We start from the raw sequence: 19684 nt of genomic DNA, 5'->3' as shown, positions 1-19684 counted from the left end.
GAGTGAAACACTGGGATAGATACTCGGGGAGATTGTAGAGTTTCCAACATACAGTCTTGAATGATAACTTCCCTGAGGTATCTATGTGGGTCCCGTTCTGGGCAGGAGGATGAACCGCAGATGCTTCTGAGGTCTTTTGCAGTCCTATTTCTGTGCCTCTGCTCTCAAGTCTATTGTCCCACCTCCAGAAAGAGGGAAATGAATTTTTTGTTCCACAGTTTTTTTAGTGTATGCATTCACTGGTGCTAATGACAGAAGTGAGAACAGGATGCCACGTTTACAGGCTTCCACTTCTGAGGATGTTCTCCTCCCTCCCAGCACGTATGGGAGCCTGTCTCTTGAATCTGTATGGTGCTCTCCAGTCTCCTGACAGATCAACAACTATGCGTGCTGCTGCCTTTCTGCAGTACCAGAAAAGAGGATCTGAAGGCTTTGCATTTTCAAAGACAACCTCTTCTTTTTAGCATATTCTCTAGGTCTCCGGAATGGGAGTCCAATGATATAATGATTCCCCTGATTCATGTGCATGCTGTACCCCACTTTTTCTTTAGCAGTGTACAAGAGAGTTTATTTTTAGGACAGTATCTCACGATACCCTTGATAACCCAACTTCTACATAATCTAACCCTTAGTAACCCCACCTATTTTCTTCTTCAGTCTATTGTAAGCCCTGTCTCCTCTTTTCAGTTTCCAAGCAAACTTTTTTTTTTTTTTTTCAGATTTTGTAAATTTTTACCAAGTGCAGAATTTGGCTTTACACAGAGACTCTGTTGGACCCTTAGCCCTGTCGTGCTTCCTAGCGCTGCATTTTGCCCCACTTCACCACTTGCAGTAAGCAAATGAAACAGAGAGGTACCAGCCACTATATCTATTTCATCCTTCTATGTTCTTTACATTACACCTTATGCTTTCGTAATCAACCTGTTGTAAGCTGAACTCATTTTTTACAGAAGCACATTATACATCCACTGATTTCTAAACTGCAATGGGCAGTATAAGGCAATGGCACTCACTCCACTGTCTGCATGGAGCTACCTGGTCATGCAATGCTCTTCTCCTCTCTAATGGCTCAAGTATGTTAGAACTATTTAAAAATCACATGCAATGCTCTTCTCATGTTGCCCTTTCATGTAAACTATGATCACCAACCACATGATCAAGCAAGGCATAAATATAATTCATACTAATATGTGCTTTGCACTGTGAGAAACAGCACAATAACGTTTTTCAGTGCTCAACCCTAACTTATAACATTTTCTTATTTTTTATTATTCAGAAGATGTTTTCAGTATCTGGAAAAATGCTGTGTGCTATCTCAGACATAAAGGAGTAAGGCAAATAAACCACACTAGAAAAACTCCCTCTGTGATTTGCTTAAGTAGCAACTTATGTGAATAGGAAATCTGCTGCTCATTTCAGTTAGAAGAGTTACAGCGAAAAAAATCCTATTCTAAAAGCCATATCATACAAATGTGGATTAGGAATTTCCCTAAATTCTATTTACAGAAGAAAGTACTGGACAAAGATCCAGAGGATCTCTTCTCAGCCTATGGCAAGATCTGTTTCTTACGTGAAACAAGTCTTTAAGCCATTTAATCTTTCTATAGTCATTTCCCCATCTACAAAGGGACATAACAAAACTTATTTTCCCTTTGTAAAGTTCTTTGAACTCTATGGATGAGAAGGCCTATATTAATAAAGTCACATTTTTACCACTATTGTTACTATTAACCTAACACAAGCAAGAATGTTTGTCAAATTATGGGAGTTTTTCTTCTTTTAATGTGATATCCTTAGCTAAAGCAAGTAGTGGCACTGGCAGAAAAGCCCCATATATTACTTTCTAAAGTCGGTCATACTGACCAAAACAAGGCTTGTTTAATACAGAAATGATAAGTTCTGGAACTCCCATACAGAGCAAAAGCTTTGTATGATCTCTTAATAACAAGCAGAAGAGCAAGCCAGGATGGACACTACCCAAGTTAAAAGTTGATATGATTCAGGGGTCACCCATCACGAGTGTGAAAACACATCCAACACATTTTCCCCACAGGAGCTCAGTGAGCACAGATGGCACCAACAACCTCTTCCACTGTTTTCAGTAAGTGGAGAAAGAAACACCCTGATTCAGATAAATCCCATTCGCAGCCCAGCTGTTCAGGAAAAGCCATCGGGAGCCCCCTCTGAAAAACAGGCAGCCAAACCCGGTGTTGACAGAAGCAATGGGGTAAGATCGTCAGAAGGTAAGCATGGACGTTAAAAACCACTGCTACAAACTGCTCCACTGTGAAATCTAGTAGATGTACAGCCTGTAATTGGTTTCATAATGCTGTGCTTGTGCCACGTCAAAGAAAGTAACTGAGAAAATGTAAAACCAAGTGAGGAGATGTTGGTTTCACAGTTAAATTGCTGAATTTGGTAAGATACATGTACCTTCGGTCCCCTTAATATGTTAGCAAAGCAAATTTTTACACTTACTGAATCAAATTGTACACACTACACCGCTTTATTCCTCGAGCTCATTTTCTGACTAAGTTATGTTCACCGCTAAGTGCAGCCCAGTTTTTCATTCACATTTGCACTGGCATAAAGCAAATGAATTCCGACCACACTTTGTTGTCCTTTTCACGCATAAAACCCCACTGAAATGCAAAGCACGAGTGCAAGGTTTTCTACTTTTAATAACGTGTATTTTCTTGTAATAAGAATAGCAATCAGAGGTAGACAATATTTGGGAAAAAAGGGAGTATGTGATCAGCGCTGTAGAAAAAATCCGTAAGAAGCTGCAAAAGTAAAAAAAGATAACATCTTCCTAATTCTGGTAAGAATATTTAACTAATTATTAATCCACATACCACCACCAACAACAAAAATCATGAATGTTAAAGAACCTCCTACTTTGGTAAACTCTAGTTTATACTCTGTTAAAATCCTCATTTCTCACTCCTGTAACATTTTCTTTGGGAGGTTCTCAAACTACCTCATAACATGCCCATGACATACATTGCTTATCTACTTTACAGATGAGAAAATCAAGCAAAGCGTAATTAATTCATTCTTCTAAAGTTGTAATCATCCCTAATACAGAGATCAAAGATACCCTACTGTAATTCTGGGAGTAAGGGAGAAAAACAGAGAAGCGAAGTTAACCTCAGTCTCCAAATCCCACGGTAAATCAGGGATGAACCTCCTTCTTGCAGGGTGCTAAGAAACCAATTTAAGATTAATCTATCAAATATGCCCGCCTCTCGCAGGGCTGCAGGCAGAAGAATTTGCCACGAAGACAAACGATGAGCTGCCATCCTATGATGTCGCTGGCCTTGCCGCTTGCAATCAGAACAGCTACAAAATTGTACTTAACTGCTAACTTAAGTCTGCAGAGAGGGGAACGGAGGTTGTATGAAGCAGATCTGGGATTGAGAATAAGACCACGTCACGGTGGGAAATATCTGTTCCTTCCAAAATACTGAGCTGCTCCAATAAACTGGAGGTTAAAAACAATCTTGCAAAGTAACTGATGATTTCATCAGATGTACAGAGAACTCAAGGCTGAAATGTCTATTTTGCTTGACAAGTGAAGCAGATGCACTGAGAGGGAGTGAGTAAAATACATTAACTACAGACTTAACGAGAGGGTATCAGAAAACATTCTGAGTTTTCAGAAAACCTTTGTAATCTCAAAAGTGTATGCAAGGCAGTTAGAGGAAACCTTTGGCTGGCTTCTCTTGCCAAAACCAACGGCAGGTTGACGAAGTAAGCCTGATGGTGGGCTTCCATCATCAGCACACACAAATACTTGTATTACCCCAAGGAAACAAGCCCACCATCCTCAGAAACCTGAGGGATGTAGTTTCGGTAGCCACTACATCCAAAGGCAGTGGTTAGATACTATAATCAAGGCATAACCAAGACTTGAATCAAATGCAATAAAATCACAGAGCAGTAAAAATTCAGCTTTGGTCTAGAAAAAAACCCACCATTAGTCTGCATGGTATCACTAACATTCAATAAAATGTCTGAAGGCTTCACAACATGCCAGATTTCTTTACCATGGTGCATCATGTATACTACTTCCCATCTTAAAAGCACCCACCGATGTGAAGGGATGTTGCCTGCAGGACATGCGACCAGGGAGAGCCAGAAAACTGATTGCAAAGCCAAAAAAAAGCAGCAATACGGGATGGGAACAACTGTCCAGGTAGCAGCCCTGCAGGAACAAGCCTGGGAGCTACAGGGGATCAGAAGCTGAATATAAACCAGCGGCATCATATAATGACAGCAAAGGTACCTGCAATGTCTGAACAGGAGCGGAGCCTCTAAGGCATGGGCAGCTATCCCTCAGCTCTGTTCAGCGCTGGCAAGGCTGCTGGGCAGCGTATTCCACAGGGACATGGCTCCATGGGAGAAAGCTCACGGTCTGAATGACCAGCAATCTAGAAAGTACGATGTAGACTTAGGAAAAGTTTGGAGAAACCAGAGCCATCCAGTCTTTGGAGGAACTGGACTCTGCATGTCTGCAGCAGCAGACCAAAGAGGTGGAACAGAACATGAAAGACAGCGAGAAAGCTGAGGGGGGAAATAGCAGGCTTAAACAGCAGCAAGGACACTTCACGTTAGACCTTAGGAAAAACTTTCTAGTGTAAAGGCTGATGAAGCACTGGCAGAGGATGCTTCAAGGAGAGGTGGAGACTTTTTAAGAAGATTAAATGAACACCTTGCAAGCAGAACACGAGTACACCTGACCCCGCTTGAAGCCAGGAGGTAAGACAAGGTGACAGCCCACGGCCCCATCCAAGCCTTCGGAGATGTGTGTTGCAGCCCTGAGCTTCTCCATGGGGCCATGCAGAAGACACCGCAGAAGAACAGAGCTTGCCCAGCTGACCTAGGACAATAAAGCAGACATGCACCCAGGAGACGTCCAGGTACAATGACAAAATTCTAAGGCCACATAGCAAACTTCAAAACCAGAAGCTTACTGAACTTTTTTTCCTCCTCTCCCTCCTTAGATTTCCCCACCTCCCCCACAATGTCAATATAATGCCAGGAATTTGAACTATATGTAAAAATATATTCTTACAGCTACTATCTCCATACTACAGGTTTAACAGTGAACTCTGTACAATGCCTTAAAACCTCGAAATAACTTGTCATCAGCTCCATCCACTTGTGCATTTCATTCTTCCTCTTACTAGCCTTCCCACCCTGCTCCTACTTTCTTATTTTCTTTATTTTATTTTTTTTTCTACACTACGGAATCATAGTGAAAAGAAAGATAAACAAAGACGATTAGATGAAAGCCACAAGCTGAAGTATGAGAGATTTGGTATCAGCAGAGTTAAATACATCAGGGAGGAATGAGGTATATTGATAGTTGAAAGGTTTGTTCATTTGAGTTCACTTCTACAGCAAATTTTCTGCTAGATCCACTTTTGAGAAAGTCAGAATGTAATAAACGGAGTTATTCTCTGTAGGGTTATTAACAAGAAAAAAAAGAGTTATAAGTAGTATTGATTTGGGGTGAAATGGTAGAACGTGACAATCAATAGAGCTTAGTCAGGTATAAAATAGAAGGAGTCACACAAGTCATGACAGGATTATTACAGGAGCCAAATCCTGGTACCAGCTAAGGAAGGGAGGAGGCCATAAATGGGATCCAAAATGTAAGCCGTGGATTGCTCTATAGAAAAAATAACCCTAAACTATTCATTTTCATTTTTTAATATGTGAGTTTTTATTTCAGCATATTGTCACTGCTGTTTTTCTAATGCTTTTGAAACAAATTCTTTCCACCTCCATAGTATTTTCATTAAATGTCATCAAAGCTCTTTTCAAATCTCTGAGTGAAGTATGATTATCCTTATTTAACAGATAATGAGAAGATAGAAAGAGATTGGGGCTACATTTTCCAAAGCAGTCAGTAATGCTGGGCGCCTTCTGTCTGGATACGCAAATCCATAAAACAAGAGTCCTACAGAAATAAAATTTTCAAAGGTCCCAGGAAACCACAATTTTGGTCGATGTCAACAGCTGCTTACAAGTTCTCAAACTCTGCGTCACAGGCTGGGGAGTCAAAAGCTGAGCCTTCGCAGCAAGCTGTGTAAGCACAGTAAGCTCACTCGCAGATACAACAGAACCTAAAATAGGAGGGATTCTAATTTACAGTCCTCTGTTCTAATTACAAAGCTCATTATTTTTACCGCTTGAATGACTCAGGGTGGAAAAAAAAACAACAACCATATATTCTACTACATGAAAGATCTGTACATTCACTGATATTTATATAGTGCCTAACTTCCGAGCACAACCACGCTGGAAAATAATAGCAATAATAACTTAAGAACAGCAATAAATATTTTTCACTGGTTATTTTACCCATGCACAATCATTCAGTGAATATTCTTTTTCAGTGAACAGCTTTTTCCTAGACTCTGGACCAAAAGAAAAAAAATTCTTGAAAGATCCAAAAATGCCTTGCAAATGGAATTTGGTATAGAATTAGTTACACTACCAAGGTGAAAGGCAGCGGTGTTAATAATGATCAACATCACACAAGAATTTATTGCAGGCTGTGACAAAAACTACTACATTCAAGGGAGACATAAACCATATTTTGAAGAACCTCCTGCACTAATCAGCTAAATAAATGCCGACAATCAAACTGCGGGATATACACAGCCTCAGGGAGGAGGGGGCATTGGAACAGCCTCATTTTTATGAATGGAGCCATAAGGAGGAGGTTAGAGAAGGACAGGAGCTCACACAACTCCAGTTGCGAGGAAGGCACAGGACAGGCAGAATGGCATCACCACGCTGAAACGTGAGCTGGCCAGGAAACCAAGGGTAACGCCGTTGCAGAAAAAAAAAGCCATTGATTTCTAAAAAGGGATTCGTAGAGACTGCAACAGTTTAAAAGCTTGTTTAGCTGGAATCACATTTGCAGTCATGGGATTTGTATAGGAAAATGGCATTATCGCCTCCAGACAGAAAATCAGGCCTGAATCACATCAGGAGGAGGATGGACAAGATGACCTTTTGAGGCCCTCTTCAGCCGTATTTCTGTAAGTCTATGTTCAGTGACAGAAAACACATCTGGATCGGAGCTGCTTGGGCTTAGGCATTTGAGTTGGAAAATTTTGGCAAAAGTCTCTGGCACGAGAAGAAGCCCAGGCAATTTTTATATTGGACCCTGTCTGCCATTAGTGATGCGATTCAATCATAAAATGGCTTATTCCCCCAACAAATGTATCATACCACACCGGAGCAGAAATGTGAAGCTGCTCTCATTATCACAGCTAAGTTAATTTCGCAGCAAAGCAGTTTACTTTAAGACTTTTCCAGCAATCCAAGTCTAATTACGGAATCAATTGAAAGCAATTTTGTAATTAAATGTACCTGCTGAAAATATCTCACAGGCTCAATAATTTAAGAAGATAGCGTAAAAATGTAATTAAAACGAAAAAGGCCAAATAAGGCTGGGTCGCTCCTCCACGAGGAGAGCGCTGAAGGACGTTGCATTTTCGGCCCCAAACCGCCTGCTTCCTCCCCAAATTTCTGCTTTCCCCAGGATTTAGCGCTAAGACTCATCCGAGAGACGTCCGTCTGAGTGGACCGCGGTGGGGGAAGGCTTTTTTTTTTCCTCCCCCCCCCCTTAATTAAAGCACATTACGCTGTTTTGAAAATCATGCTGTACTTACACAGAGCTACCGCTCCCTAGCAGGGGCCGGGGTGAGGCTCCCTCCTCCCGGGGGTCCCCACGCGGGGTGCCGGAGGCTGCGCGGGCGGGTTTGGGGGGAAGGGAAGGAGCCGGCGGGGGGGACACAGACACAGGACGGAGCGGCGCTTCGCTCCCCTCGGAGGGCGCCGGGCGCAGGGGGAGGAAGTTTCCCCGCTCCCCCCCTCCCCGGGGCCGGGGCTGAGGGGGTGGCTCAGGCGGGGGAGGAATTTTCCCCGCTCCCCCGGGGCCGGGGCTGAGGGGGCGGCAGGGGAGGGGGTGGCTCGGGCGGAGGAGGGGGCCGGGGCCGGGGGCCGGGGGCCGGGGGCCGGGGCCCCTCACTCACCGCCCGCCGCCGGCCCCGGGCCGAGGCTCAGCGCCAGCTGCAGCCACAGCGCCGCGGCCAGCGCCCGCCGCCGCGCCGCCGGGAGGGCACCGCCGCCGCTCGCCTGCTTCCCATGACACATCTTCTGCCCGCCAAAGGCATCCGGTTCGCCGCCGCCTGCAACGAGAGACCCGCTCCGCCTCGCCGGTGCCCGGGGCTCAGCGCCGGCTCCGCGGGTCGCTCCCCCCGCCGCCCCCGCAACCCGCGGCGCGGCTGCCCCCGCACCGCCCCCGCCCCGGGGCACGCACGCACCCACCCGGCCCCCCCCCCCCACACACACCCCCCCCGCCGCCGCTGCTACCTTGCGGGGGTCCCCCCCGCCAGCGCCGGCGGGCACCTCCGCGGCCGCTGCCGCCTCCGCCGCTGCGGCTCGGCAGCCTGCCGGGGCCGGGCGGGCGCGCACACACGCGCGCGCACACACACCACACACACACCACACACCACACACACCACCCACCACACACTCCCCCGGCACACGCTGGCCCTACCTGGGAGGGGGGCAGCGGGGAGCCGCAGCGCGCACCCGCCCGGCCCGGCTCGGCCCGCCCGCCCGTCCGTCCGCGGCCGCGGAGCGGAGCGCCGCCGCGGGGAGCCCTGCGCTGCGGGACCGCCGGCGCCCAGCGGCAGCCCGGGCAGCCCCGCCGCGGCGCACACGCATGGCAGCCGCGGGCAGGGCTGCGGCGCCGCTCCGCGCTCGGCACGGCGCGGGTGTCCCGCCGGGTGGCAGCCGGGGGGGGGGGGGTGTGTGTGGGGGGGGTGTCCCGCTGCCCCGCTCCGGGGGTGCCCACCCACTTCCAAGGGCAGAGAAACGCGAAGTTAAGGCTGCGCTCCCGGTAGTTTCTGGTCGTTTTCACTTCAAAAGGGGGGTTCGTGATGGGCAGCTCTGAGGGAGCATCTTCAAGGTGCCCTGTGCTTCATCAGGTAGGTATAACGGTGGCTATGAGCTATAACCATATCGATTTATCGATGCTGATGGCAGTGCCGGATCTGAGATACGGTTTATCGATGCTGATGGCAGTGCCGGATCTGAGATACGGTTTATCGATGCTGATGGCAGTGCCGCATCATTCACAGTTTGTGGGAGTGAGAAGGTGTATTACAGGGCGCTCTCGCCCATCAGCTGCTGTTGGGGAAAGGCAGTACGCCCAGGCCTGCCGGCTGAAGCAATTTGCCTGTTAGGAAGCAGCACCCAGCTGGATTTAGTCAATCTGTGAAATTCGCTGCCACAAATCGCTGCTGAATTGGAGACGCTGTCTCGTGGCTGAAACAGCTGTGGGATAGCTCCCTGTTTCCTGGCGCCATTCACAGTGCACTGAGTTAGGGCTATTGCCCATTTACCCTCAGCTGGGCACTGCAGGCCTTCCCTTCCTCAGAGGTAGTGGAGGGTGTCCGCTAGCTGAGGAGGTTGCAGAGATGGTGTTTGTGAAGCAGATTAAGGTGTGTGGCACGCTCCTGGGACGCAGTGATGTGAAGAAAACCAGGGACGAGAGAGGACACGGTTGTGACAAAACATACCTGGGCTCACTGCAAACCTATACCCAAAGATACGTGGGCTCCTACTAACAGCATGTCGAAATAGTGCATCCCGATACTTCAAAGTTAATAGTCAATACTGGTAAAGGTATACACACAGCTGGAGTTGCTTTCAAGTGTCTCAGCTACCTGATGCTGTCTCCTCCGAGTTAAAACTTCAGGCTGTTCAAGAGGGATTTTAGCTCAAATCAGTGCATCATGTATCAGTTCAAAGAGCAGTGTAGGAAGTGTAGTTCTTTGTATTTTTACTCTCCCCTGGAGAAAATGGGCATCACATAGTGAAATACGGGTCTTCCATTAAGAAAGGAAAAGTATATGGCCAATTTTCAGCTAAGAGAGTGTTTTATCTCTGAGATACCTTTGCTGCTCCTTTTAAACGGGAAAATTTGGAAACTACAGAGCCCTTTCACCCAAGCGTCATTTCCTGACCAGGTGAGTTTTCACCTCCCCAGCCAGCCCAAAGAGGGAGTTCAGGTTCGTAATAGCTCTCTTAAGCCGAGCAAATACAACACAGGCACAATTATGTGACAGAGATGGTTCTTCTGAGGCAATAAGCTGTTGGCTGCTACAAGTGGCAGGACAAAGCAATAATGCAGCAATTCCTATTACCTGTAATAGGAGGATCTTTTTTTTTTATGTCACTGGTTGGATAGCTTTAATTTTTTAAATCAAAATAGCAAAAGATAATGTCCCTAGCGAGCTAGCACTGTTCCTGTTTTGTACCAACTCAAATGCAAGGTGCTGGATGCGAAGTCTGCCTTCAACAGGGATGGGGGCAATACACATAGATACATACTGGCCTTCCAAGGAGGAAGAGGCAAATGAAATAGTGTCTGTCAGTGTCGACGGGTCCTACTTAACCCTTGGTTCTGCCATTTGCTCCTATCCCCACATGTGTGCAGCTGTGCTCCTGGTGCCATTCAGCTTGAGGAGGACAACCAAGCACTCTGGCCGTCCGCCAGCACCCCCAGGTGAGTGGGAGTACCACCGCACCAGGAAATCAACGTCTGCTTTTGCAGCGGCTCCTCTTCAAAATCTTAATGAATTGTAAAAATTCACCTCCTGCCAAGCAGCGTGTGGATGTAGGATGCAAGGTGGTGACGGCAGTCGAAGGGCTGGGGGGGCTCACCCCAGTGGGTGGAGGGGTTTGGCGAGCATCTCTGTCAGCCAAGAGCAGGGAAGGGCTCCTGCAGCCCAGGAAAGCCCAAACTGAGTGAGGAGCAGCAAGAGGTGGAGGAGGATGGAGCCTGAGGCAAGCCCGACCGCCGAGAGGCAGAGGGGAAGGAGCTGCTCTGCTTTGGCTTGGACTTCATTTCTGGAAGGGGTAGATTGCCTGAAGGGCTACAAGAGCTCAGTGACCAAAACTGACATCTATAATCAATTTTAGTGCATCCTCCTGAGCTGAAGTGGGGCCAGAGCTGTGATCAAGCGGCTGGACCTGAAGCTCTGAGGTGCTGTTACACAGCACAGAATGTAAAATATAGGAGGATTTGCCCCCTGACGATTCCCCCTCGGTGTTTCACAGTCACAGATTTTGTGATTTTTGTGCATTCCCACACTTGGTCCCCCCTCCGCTATTTATTTTAAGCAAGTTTACAGCTGTGCCTCAGACCTGCAGGGACTAACCCTGAATTGCCTCCTGTGGGGATAACCCCTCATCAGCGCTGGCACAGATGGGCTGGAAACAAGTCAGAGAGATGACGTGACTTTTTTTTCCTCCGTATGTCCTCACGGAGCTGCCTCCATCTCCCTGTACTGCCACCGCAGCTAAAAATGCCTCTTGTTAGCAGCCATCCTCCAGAACGAAGACGAAAAGCACCAGCACTCATCTGCACCCACCAGAAGCAGATTCCCGTTGTTCGGGCACATAAACATTGAGGCAACGCCGGTAGCGAGGGGAGATCTCTGCTTCCTCACGGTGGGTCGTGGATGCTGCCATGTGGTGAGAGGCGTTTCTGGCCGGCTTCACCCTCATCAGAGGGAGAAGGCTTCAGCTCCTCTCCAGCTGGTGCGCACAGCAGGCTCCTGGCTGCTTCTAGCAAGTGTAGGGTGGGCTTCCCAACTAGATTCTGGCTGTTTGTGGGCTTACAGTTTATCTTCTCCCGGAGCTTCGTAACCTTCTTTCAGGAGTAAAAAGGTTGTGCGTGTATTTGAAGTTGCAGGATTTTTTTTTTTGTCTTGCCATACACACACATCTATTTCATTCTCTTATTTTTATCTTCCCCGGCGCACTCATTTATTTGATTATCTTATTCTGAGATCCATACTGGATAAAAGGCTAGATTGAAAAATGCAGCTAAATGCATACAACCCTAAAAGTGGTCCCTTGCTTCAAGCCAAGTGACAAGAGCAGTGACATTGATTCTGATCAGGATGAGGGAACATGAAGGCCATGCCCACCCTACGCAGCGTTTGACCCTGAGTCCTTAATACAATATAATCATTTTTTCTGTGTGTACAGGTGTAGGAAGTGCCGTTCAAAGTATCCAAGGCAATGCAAGAGCCTGTGCCATCACCAGTCTGAGTGGTGCTCTTGCAGTGTGAACCTGATGGTCAGTGCTGCACGGCTGGTGCCGCGGCATGGGAAAGTGCTCAAGGATGCTCGAGGTTGCAAAGCGAGGACAAAAGGGAGACAGGAGGAGCCAAACCTGGTGTAGTGTTGTTCACACTGCTTATTGGGAAGGTGTCTGCACTAAAATATTTCCAGAACTGCGGACAGGTATTGCTTCAAAGGGAACAAATTTGTTCACTCCAAAAACGAGCTAGAGAATGAATTAACATGAGTGCAGAGTGGACAATGTAGGACCAAGATCTGTGAGTGAAAATAGGGCAGACACACCCAAAGAGCTGCTAGGTATCCAAGGCAGGAGTCAGGTGGAAGTGAGGCTTTTAAGTCCAAATTTGCAATACAGTTCTCCTCCCATAACTGAAACAGCTATTTCTTAGCCTGGGATATGCCCAAGTTCATTTGGTTCTTCCCTTTTTACCTGCCTTTGGACACCCACTTGTTGCAGTTATTCCAGCAGTGTCCCACGCTCAGCAGCTCAAGAGCCTGAGCCTGCCCAGGACCAGGAGAAACACGCGGGGCTGTGTGTGACCTGCACTGTCAGGGCACTCCTCGATGCCAACAAGCTCGGGCTTTCCACGGAGCAAACTGTGCAAACTAGGTCAGAGTAATGTGGTTCTGCCCACGTTTGCTGGACACCGTAACAGTTAGAGCTCTCATCCAGGAGGCAGGAAATCAAATTCCTTGGTCTGAAGGAGCTCAAACCTGTATCTCTTTGCTTTTGTCAGTGTACAGACACTATAGACACTGAAGCTACATCTACATAAGTACATTAAACAGTTCTAGGACACCAAATCTCATTTCTCTGTATTGTTAATTTGTTATCACAGCATTAGCTTGGGCTACCTAGCACTCTGGTTGGCCTCAGTGCATGAGAGTGGTCATGGGCGCTAGCAAAAATGTAACCCAAAATGTTGGGTACTGTGTCTTTGTGTGATTAAGTGTTTGGGTTTTTTTATTTATCCCATTAAGATATCCCTTCTCTGTACTTTACCTGCTCAAAAACAAGGTCAGAAGGAATTATCCTAGTTATGTGGCTGTTGGGTAGGTAAGGTCGTCCTTTAGTTAGATTCCAGCAAGGGTGAAAAGGATGTAGCCAAGATTGTAGCTGAGCTTAATGAGAGAATTTATTTGTGGTGGTGTGAGACTGTAAAAAAGACACCAGGGCAGGTTAGCTGCAGCCGAATGAGCATAGGGGTGGTCAGTCCATGGGGAAAAGAACAGCTTAACACAGAAGTCTGCAATTAATTATTTTAAAATATAAAATGGCAATGACTAGCATTGAGATTTGCCTGGCAGAACATCATTCCAGGCTGTAAGTACATATTGTTGTGATACATCCTCCAGACCTCCTGGCCACAGACCAGCTTCCTTTTTTCATCGGCCGCAAGGAAGAACTATTGCTTCCCAGCCCCCCAGCCCACAGGTATCATGTTGTTAAACACAATTCTGCTTGTAAAATTAAGAAAAATAATTCAAGCATCATCCAACAAAATGCAGGGGGTTGCTAAAGGGAGTTCTGAATGCCTTGTAAGGCACAAAACTATTAAGGGCTAAGATTTAATCATGACCTTGTCCTGTCCTTATGGCAGGTATATATAGCCTAAGATATATGGCATTTCTTGTATCTTAACAGGCTCAAATTTTCAAGCATTTTCAAATAAACACGTGACTGCTGATTGTAATAATTTGTTAAACTCCCTTATAAGTCAGGTAAGACATTCAGGCAATTGCTTTGTACCTGGAGTATGCTATATTTCTGTTTCAACTTAGAAATATTAATGAGCCGAGATTTCATAAAAACAAGGTGTGCATGGGTGACTTGGGGAGGTGTACATTATTAAACCGTGCAAGAATACACAGATGCTTTTCAAAGAAAGGCTTTATCTTCTCAGGTGTTAATGTTGATGTCTTACTGTTAATATTCGGGAGTGAATCAGCTCCTGAGTATTTTCCAATCTATTTCCAAGTGTGCTCTGGTCCCTACCAGAGCACGCCTGGAGACCCTCCTCTTCACCGTGACATTGCCTTTCCTTGACTCTGCAAGAGGCTACCCCCCCAGACCTCTCTGGGTAGATTTGTAGTGGAAATCTTGATTTCATCACTTCATGTCATCCCTGTCTAAAAAGGCCAGCTCTCTCACCTCTGTCTGCCTGAAGAAGGCGATTGCTGTCCACTCAGCAATTGCAGGAATTGCAGGAAAGCAATTATTCTAAACAGAATACTTTAAGGTGATTGCTTAGAAGAGAGGCTTGCCTCATAAGTGTTCTTTCAAGAACAGCTATGCAATTAGGAGGCTAATTATTCTGATAAATTCTGAACCACTAACAATTATGATGGCTCAAGAAAAGCAGCCCTAAAATTGTTGAGTCCTGATTCTGCAGATGCTAAGTGCTGGCTGCTTTCAGCTCCTACCGAATTCAAATGAGAGTTGAAGGCATTCAGTTTCTCACAAAGTCAGGATTTAAGAAGAGGCTTTCCCTTCCCTAAACATAATCACTCTTGTTTGAAGGGCGGGGGCAGCCTGAAGAAAATGACAGGAATATGAAAGGAGAATTCTTTTTCCTTCACTGAGCCATTAGCACTGACAGCCGTAAAACCACGTCTGGGACCAATACACAAACATTAATAACCAGCCATCAGTGTAGTTTTACCAATTAGTGCTAATTACATTTCATTAGAAAAACTGGCAGCATGGGGAGGGTGGAGTTTGAACTACTTTTTTGTTTCCTACTGACCTACATAACTAATGAAAAGTTTTAATTAACAGAAAACTATATTTTTGTTTCCATCAACATAGTTTAGAGGAGATTACAGAAAAAAATGGTACCTGGCTAAGTGGAGAACCAGACTACATCGCACTTACTGGGAGGTCTGTTCTTCAACTGAACACATGGAGATTTTTGTACTTTTCTGATTATAGCCAAATTGTACTTGCCACTAGTCCTGTTACTACATTTGGTCCTTGCTTTCCATTAGACAGTAATTTCCAGCAGAAGAATGTGAAGTGAAACTATTCCAGGACCTGTAACAATTAAAATCGGTCATAAGTGTTTTCTTTTCATCCCCCCGGACAAGAAGAGGCTAGCAAATACAAAATGCAGTCTGCAGTGTTTGATTTGCAACACTGTTCTAAGCATGAATGGTATTCATCACCCTTAAGTATAAACTTATGATTAATTTTTCTATGCCCACAGCACACTTGACAGAGTTAATTTTCTTTACATTGTGATACCTGAAGTTTTGCCTAAGAGGACCCAGCGTCTTTCACCTCCAGCTCACAAATTCATTACTCATTGAAGGTTGATCTGTGTAAATTAAGGTGCTTGGCCCCGTCCATTTTCCCACTGGAAAAGTTCCCAAATCACACCTTCCAGCCCTTGTCACCAGTCTGGCAGAGGCAGCCAAGAGCAGAATGAGGAGGCACACATCCGACTGCCACCGCACCTTAGGGACAGGGACATCAGGACACAAATTCTTCCCTGCCACTGCCTGAACGTACAGCTACAAGCAAGTCCCTTGGACTCCGCTCCCCCAAAAGGTACTTTAAATTCAAAACTGCAATCTCCAGACCCCTGCTCAGCTGCAATTTAACTCAAAGGCACTTCACTATTTCTTAGCAAAAATTCCCAGGGGTTTGGGGTCTGTTTCAGGGTGTGGGCTTGGCCTCGGCAGCTGGGATCTTGTGCTGGGCTGGGAAGTGGTGTACCTCTGCGTGCTGGATTGACAGGAGCGTGTAGGCTTGCAAGATGCTTCTGATAAAAGGGTCTCTTTCAGACCAGGAGGGATGTACCTTCCCTTGTCCAAACCGAGCAGCAGAGTTTTCCACCTAGGTGCAGAAGAAATCTGCTTCCACAACCCAGGGGCATTCAGGCCCTTGCGTCTCACGTCTCTGCCGGCTTTGTGTAGACACAGTGTGTTTGCCTAGAAGCATTTAATTAACTATGTAGAAAAGTAAAAAAAATGTGCACTACCTTTTTCCTCGCATAAAGAGCAGCTTTATATATTCCTTCAGGACATAAGGAAAGGAGAAGGAGGAATTGGAGTGGAGTCCTCATGAGAGAAGAGAATGAAAGAGCTGAAGCAGAAGTGTTCACACATATTCTTTGAAAGGCTATGGCACAAATAGAGCTGCAGTCTGAGAACCCTTCCAGTGCAAATACCCATACCTTTACAATCCTGAAAGCAGAATAACAGAAAGAGGTAAAATGTCACAATTTTATAGCGCTACATAATGGCTTTCTAAGTTGTTGAGATTTTTTATATTGGGTCCTAACCAAATGCCATGCAAAACCTTAACTTCATAACACATGGTCAAATATGAATTCAGCAAGAACTGATTTGCATGCATCTTACATATTCCATATCTATGCATTTTTATGTTTCTTGATAGAGATCCAGCAGTTTGTGTTAACTTCATTTCGTAGCAAAGCCATGCAAAAGCTGCAAAAGGATAGTTGTGTCATTGTTACACTAGAATTTTTGTAACTTTCTTTGGCATCTCTTCTCATGCACATATTAAAAACCACAGTATCAAGTTGCAAAACTTTTAGAAAAATCCACAATGTAAAGCAACAGCCGTATAGTGTGAATTAGTGCAGGCAGAAGAAAGGGACCAGAAGGAAAAACCTACTAGACAGCGCTCGGCATCTACAGACTTTGAAGAAGCAGAGATTTGGATCTGAGCTGTTCTCATCTCTGATTTCCATGTTTATTTTCTGCTTTTTTCATGTAGCCACAAAAATAACTCCATTCAGCTATAGCCTCATTACCACTGAGTTGTGCCAATTGTATCAGCTGTTCGTTTGGCTCTCAGTACAGGCAACAGTTCAGGTTTGTTCAGGTTTCTCCCTGCATGTGATCCTTTTTTCCTTTTTGATGTTGCATTTTTGCAGTTGAGTATCTGTCAGCTATTATCAGGTGAGATGGTAGCAAATCTAAAGTTGTCTAGAAAAACCACAATCACCATTACTGCATACTGTTGCCACCCTGAAATTCATAGCAGGAACAGGATTAGCTTGAATTTAAGACTAAACTAAATTAGGTTGGATTAGCTATTCTCTTTTAGCAAAAAAAAAAAACTAAACAAAACAAAACAAACAAAAAAACAAACAAAAAGAACATCAGCAGTTCTTAAAGAGAGGGTGCAAGAAGGTCAGGATAAGTCCACGCCAGCCCTGCTGGCATGTGTCAGGGTGTGTGACTTTGGTGGCAATTCCTCCCCTCTGTAGTCCATGGAGGGGAAGCTGTGGGTCAAGAGCCACTGGGCAGCTGAAGGCAGGAGAGGAGGTGAAAAAAAAGGGCATGGTTGGAACTGGGGTGAGTTACCCTGTGACAATATGTTTGGGAACAGAAGACATGAGAGAGAGAGCAAGTCCTCTGTAGCCTGGAGAAGGAGAGGGCAGCAGTCTGCCAATGACACTTCGCATGTGGCGACAGCGTGGATTGGAAAAGCCTCTGGAACGATGCTGCCTACCTCTTTTCTTCATGTTCCTGCCTTCTCTGCACAAGGTCTACTGCACCCTCCAGGGACACCAGCTCCCTAGAGCAAGGGCTGAAACCGTACTTAGCTACACAGAGGAAGGAGTTCTTTTTTCTGAGTAAGATGACTTTCAGGTATTTGGATCCCCATGGGAGTCGTCTAATTCTTCATGCTTGCTAATGAAAAGCGAATCTATCCAGTTCTAGTCTTCATCAACAGGTTAATTGTCATAATATTAATTATTCCTTTTTATTAAGTTTAGTTCCATTTAAAAGCTTTGCCCTTCTTTGTAATTAGGTGTTAAGGTTATATTATTTATATGAGGTGATTGCTTTCTTTAAAGTGTAGAACACAAAGTGAAACATAAACTAATTTCTCTGGTACAGCAATGTCAACACATTTTTGGTGCATAAAGCATCAGGTATGATATACACGGATGGGACCATGTATGGTGGCAATGATCGCAAGAGCTTCAGATGACAGGCTTTCAAAATCTAATGCTAATTAGATCTTCATCTGATCAGACCTTCTATGTGTCCCTGACCATTACATTTCTCTCAGTTGCCCCAGTATATTCTGTATGCTGAAGCATATTAATGTTTGGTTAAACCTAACTTTCCAGAAGGGCATCCAGTTGTCTTGTGGCAGTTCAGACAGTTAGTTAGCTTCCATATGAAAATAAGATCCCCAACTATCCAACTTGAATTTCTCATCTTCAGCTCCCAAACAATGATTTCGCAGAGCCTTTTTCATCTGGACTTAAGAGTCCCTTCATAACTGCACTATTTCCTGTGAAAATACTCCAATACCACCTCTGAACCATGTCACGAGATTCTTTAAGGTAAGCTCGGCAGACTGAGCTCTTTACGTTTCTCGCTCCAAGAGTGTTAAACAGGAGCTTGTTTGAGCAGCTCCAGGGCCACCTGGCACACAGGGGTCTGAGCAGGGGCAGGACCCCCAGATGACAGGGACGTGCCAGGCTGCCTGGTCCCGGCCGGTGGTCTGGACTTGCTCAAGCCACCACCGTGCTCCCCACTGCTGCGGCAGTAAGGGAAAAGCACTGCTGGGCAGAGATGGCCTCGGCTGAGCTTGCTCCTGCTCCGCGAGCAGCAAGGAGATGGGGGCTTCCGAGTCCCCACCTTTGCTGGCCACTGCCACCGCCTCGGCTCTGCTGAGCTCCTGTGCAAAGGAGGGAGAAGCCTGTGCGGGGGTGGAAGAGGCTTTGCTCAGTCCTGGGAGAAAGGGCAGGGAGAAATGGTCAGTACTCTCTTGGAAGGTAGTTCCTTCTGTTCTTTGGAGCAAAAAACTTCAGGCTTGCTTTCACTGTTGAGAAGCTCACAGTAGCCCGTGACCCTTTCCAAAGGGATTACTCTGTGCTGGGTGACGACAGCCACCAACCCCAATGCTGGCTTTGTAGGGAGCTACCACTGTCCTTCCTGCACAGCGGTAGCTCCCTACAAAGCTCCTAATGAAAAGCTCAACCTGCCTTATGCCCAGCCAGAAAGGAACGGGAAGAATTCACTGTCATGTCTTTTTGTCCCCTCCCAGTTCCCCACACTTCACAAATTCTCATCTATAATTCATTGTTATATGTTACCCTTTTTCACTGATTGTACATCACTGCTTATTCCTAATTGCTGCTTTCATTTTTTCAGAGTCTGGATGGCCTTTCAGGCAACACTGTCATCTTTCTTGGCACTGGAATCACAGGGTTTTGGCTATTTAATGAGCTCTTCTTGAAAGAGCTCACAGTTCTCCATCACATTTGCTCCTTCTGTTATTTTTTTTCTCACTATCAGTCTCACCGTTTTTTCTTCATCTTTGGGAAACTAGTCCTTCTGAAACACTAAAAATGTGTAAAAGTCTGTTCTCTTTTTGCCCACTTTGAATATTAGCAAGCAGTGAACACTGTTCCCTGGCTGACCACTTAGCTTTACCTGTCACAGAAGGGTCTGGAATAGATTTGGTGTAGGGTGGGTGTTCTAGGTTAGGAAGTTACCCTTGTAA

The 19684-nt window shown here is 45.8% G+C and overlaps 1 protein-coding gene across 2 annotated transcripts in view; it reads right to left on the bottom strand.

The window, feature by feature from the left end:
• The window catches only part of SUSD4 (sushi domain containing 4), a 74140-nt gene extending 65357 nt beyond the window's left edge, over nt 1-8783 (bottom strand). The window contains exons 1-2 of one of the 2 annotated variants that reach the window (XM_069800066.1): nt 8585-8783; nt 8058-8213 (exon numbers count right to left, since the gene is read on the bottom strand). In XM_069800066.1, coding sequence (XP_069656167.1) covers nt 8058-8178 — 121 coding nt within the window. In that variant the 5' untranslated portion in view covers nt 8179-8213; nt 8585-8783. Of the gene's footprint in view, nt 1-8057; nt 8214-8397; nt 8501-8584 lie in introns of those variants that run through there. The other variant, XM_069800065.1, reaches the window with a different exon arrangement.
• Nucleotides 8784-19684: the final 10901 nt, after the last annotated feature.

Source organism: Haliaeetus albicilla, chromosome 13, assembly GCF_947461875.1.
Source record: "Haliaeetus albicilla chromosome 13, bHalAlb1.1, whole genome shotgun sequence".
Taxonomy (NCBI): domain Eukaryota; kingdom Metazoa; phylum Chordata; class Aves; order Accipitriformes; family Accipitridae; genus Haliaeetus; species Haliaeetus albicilla.
This window is presented reverse-complemented; position numbering and strand designations above follow the sequence as displayed.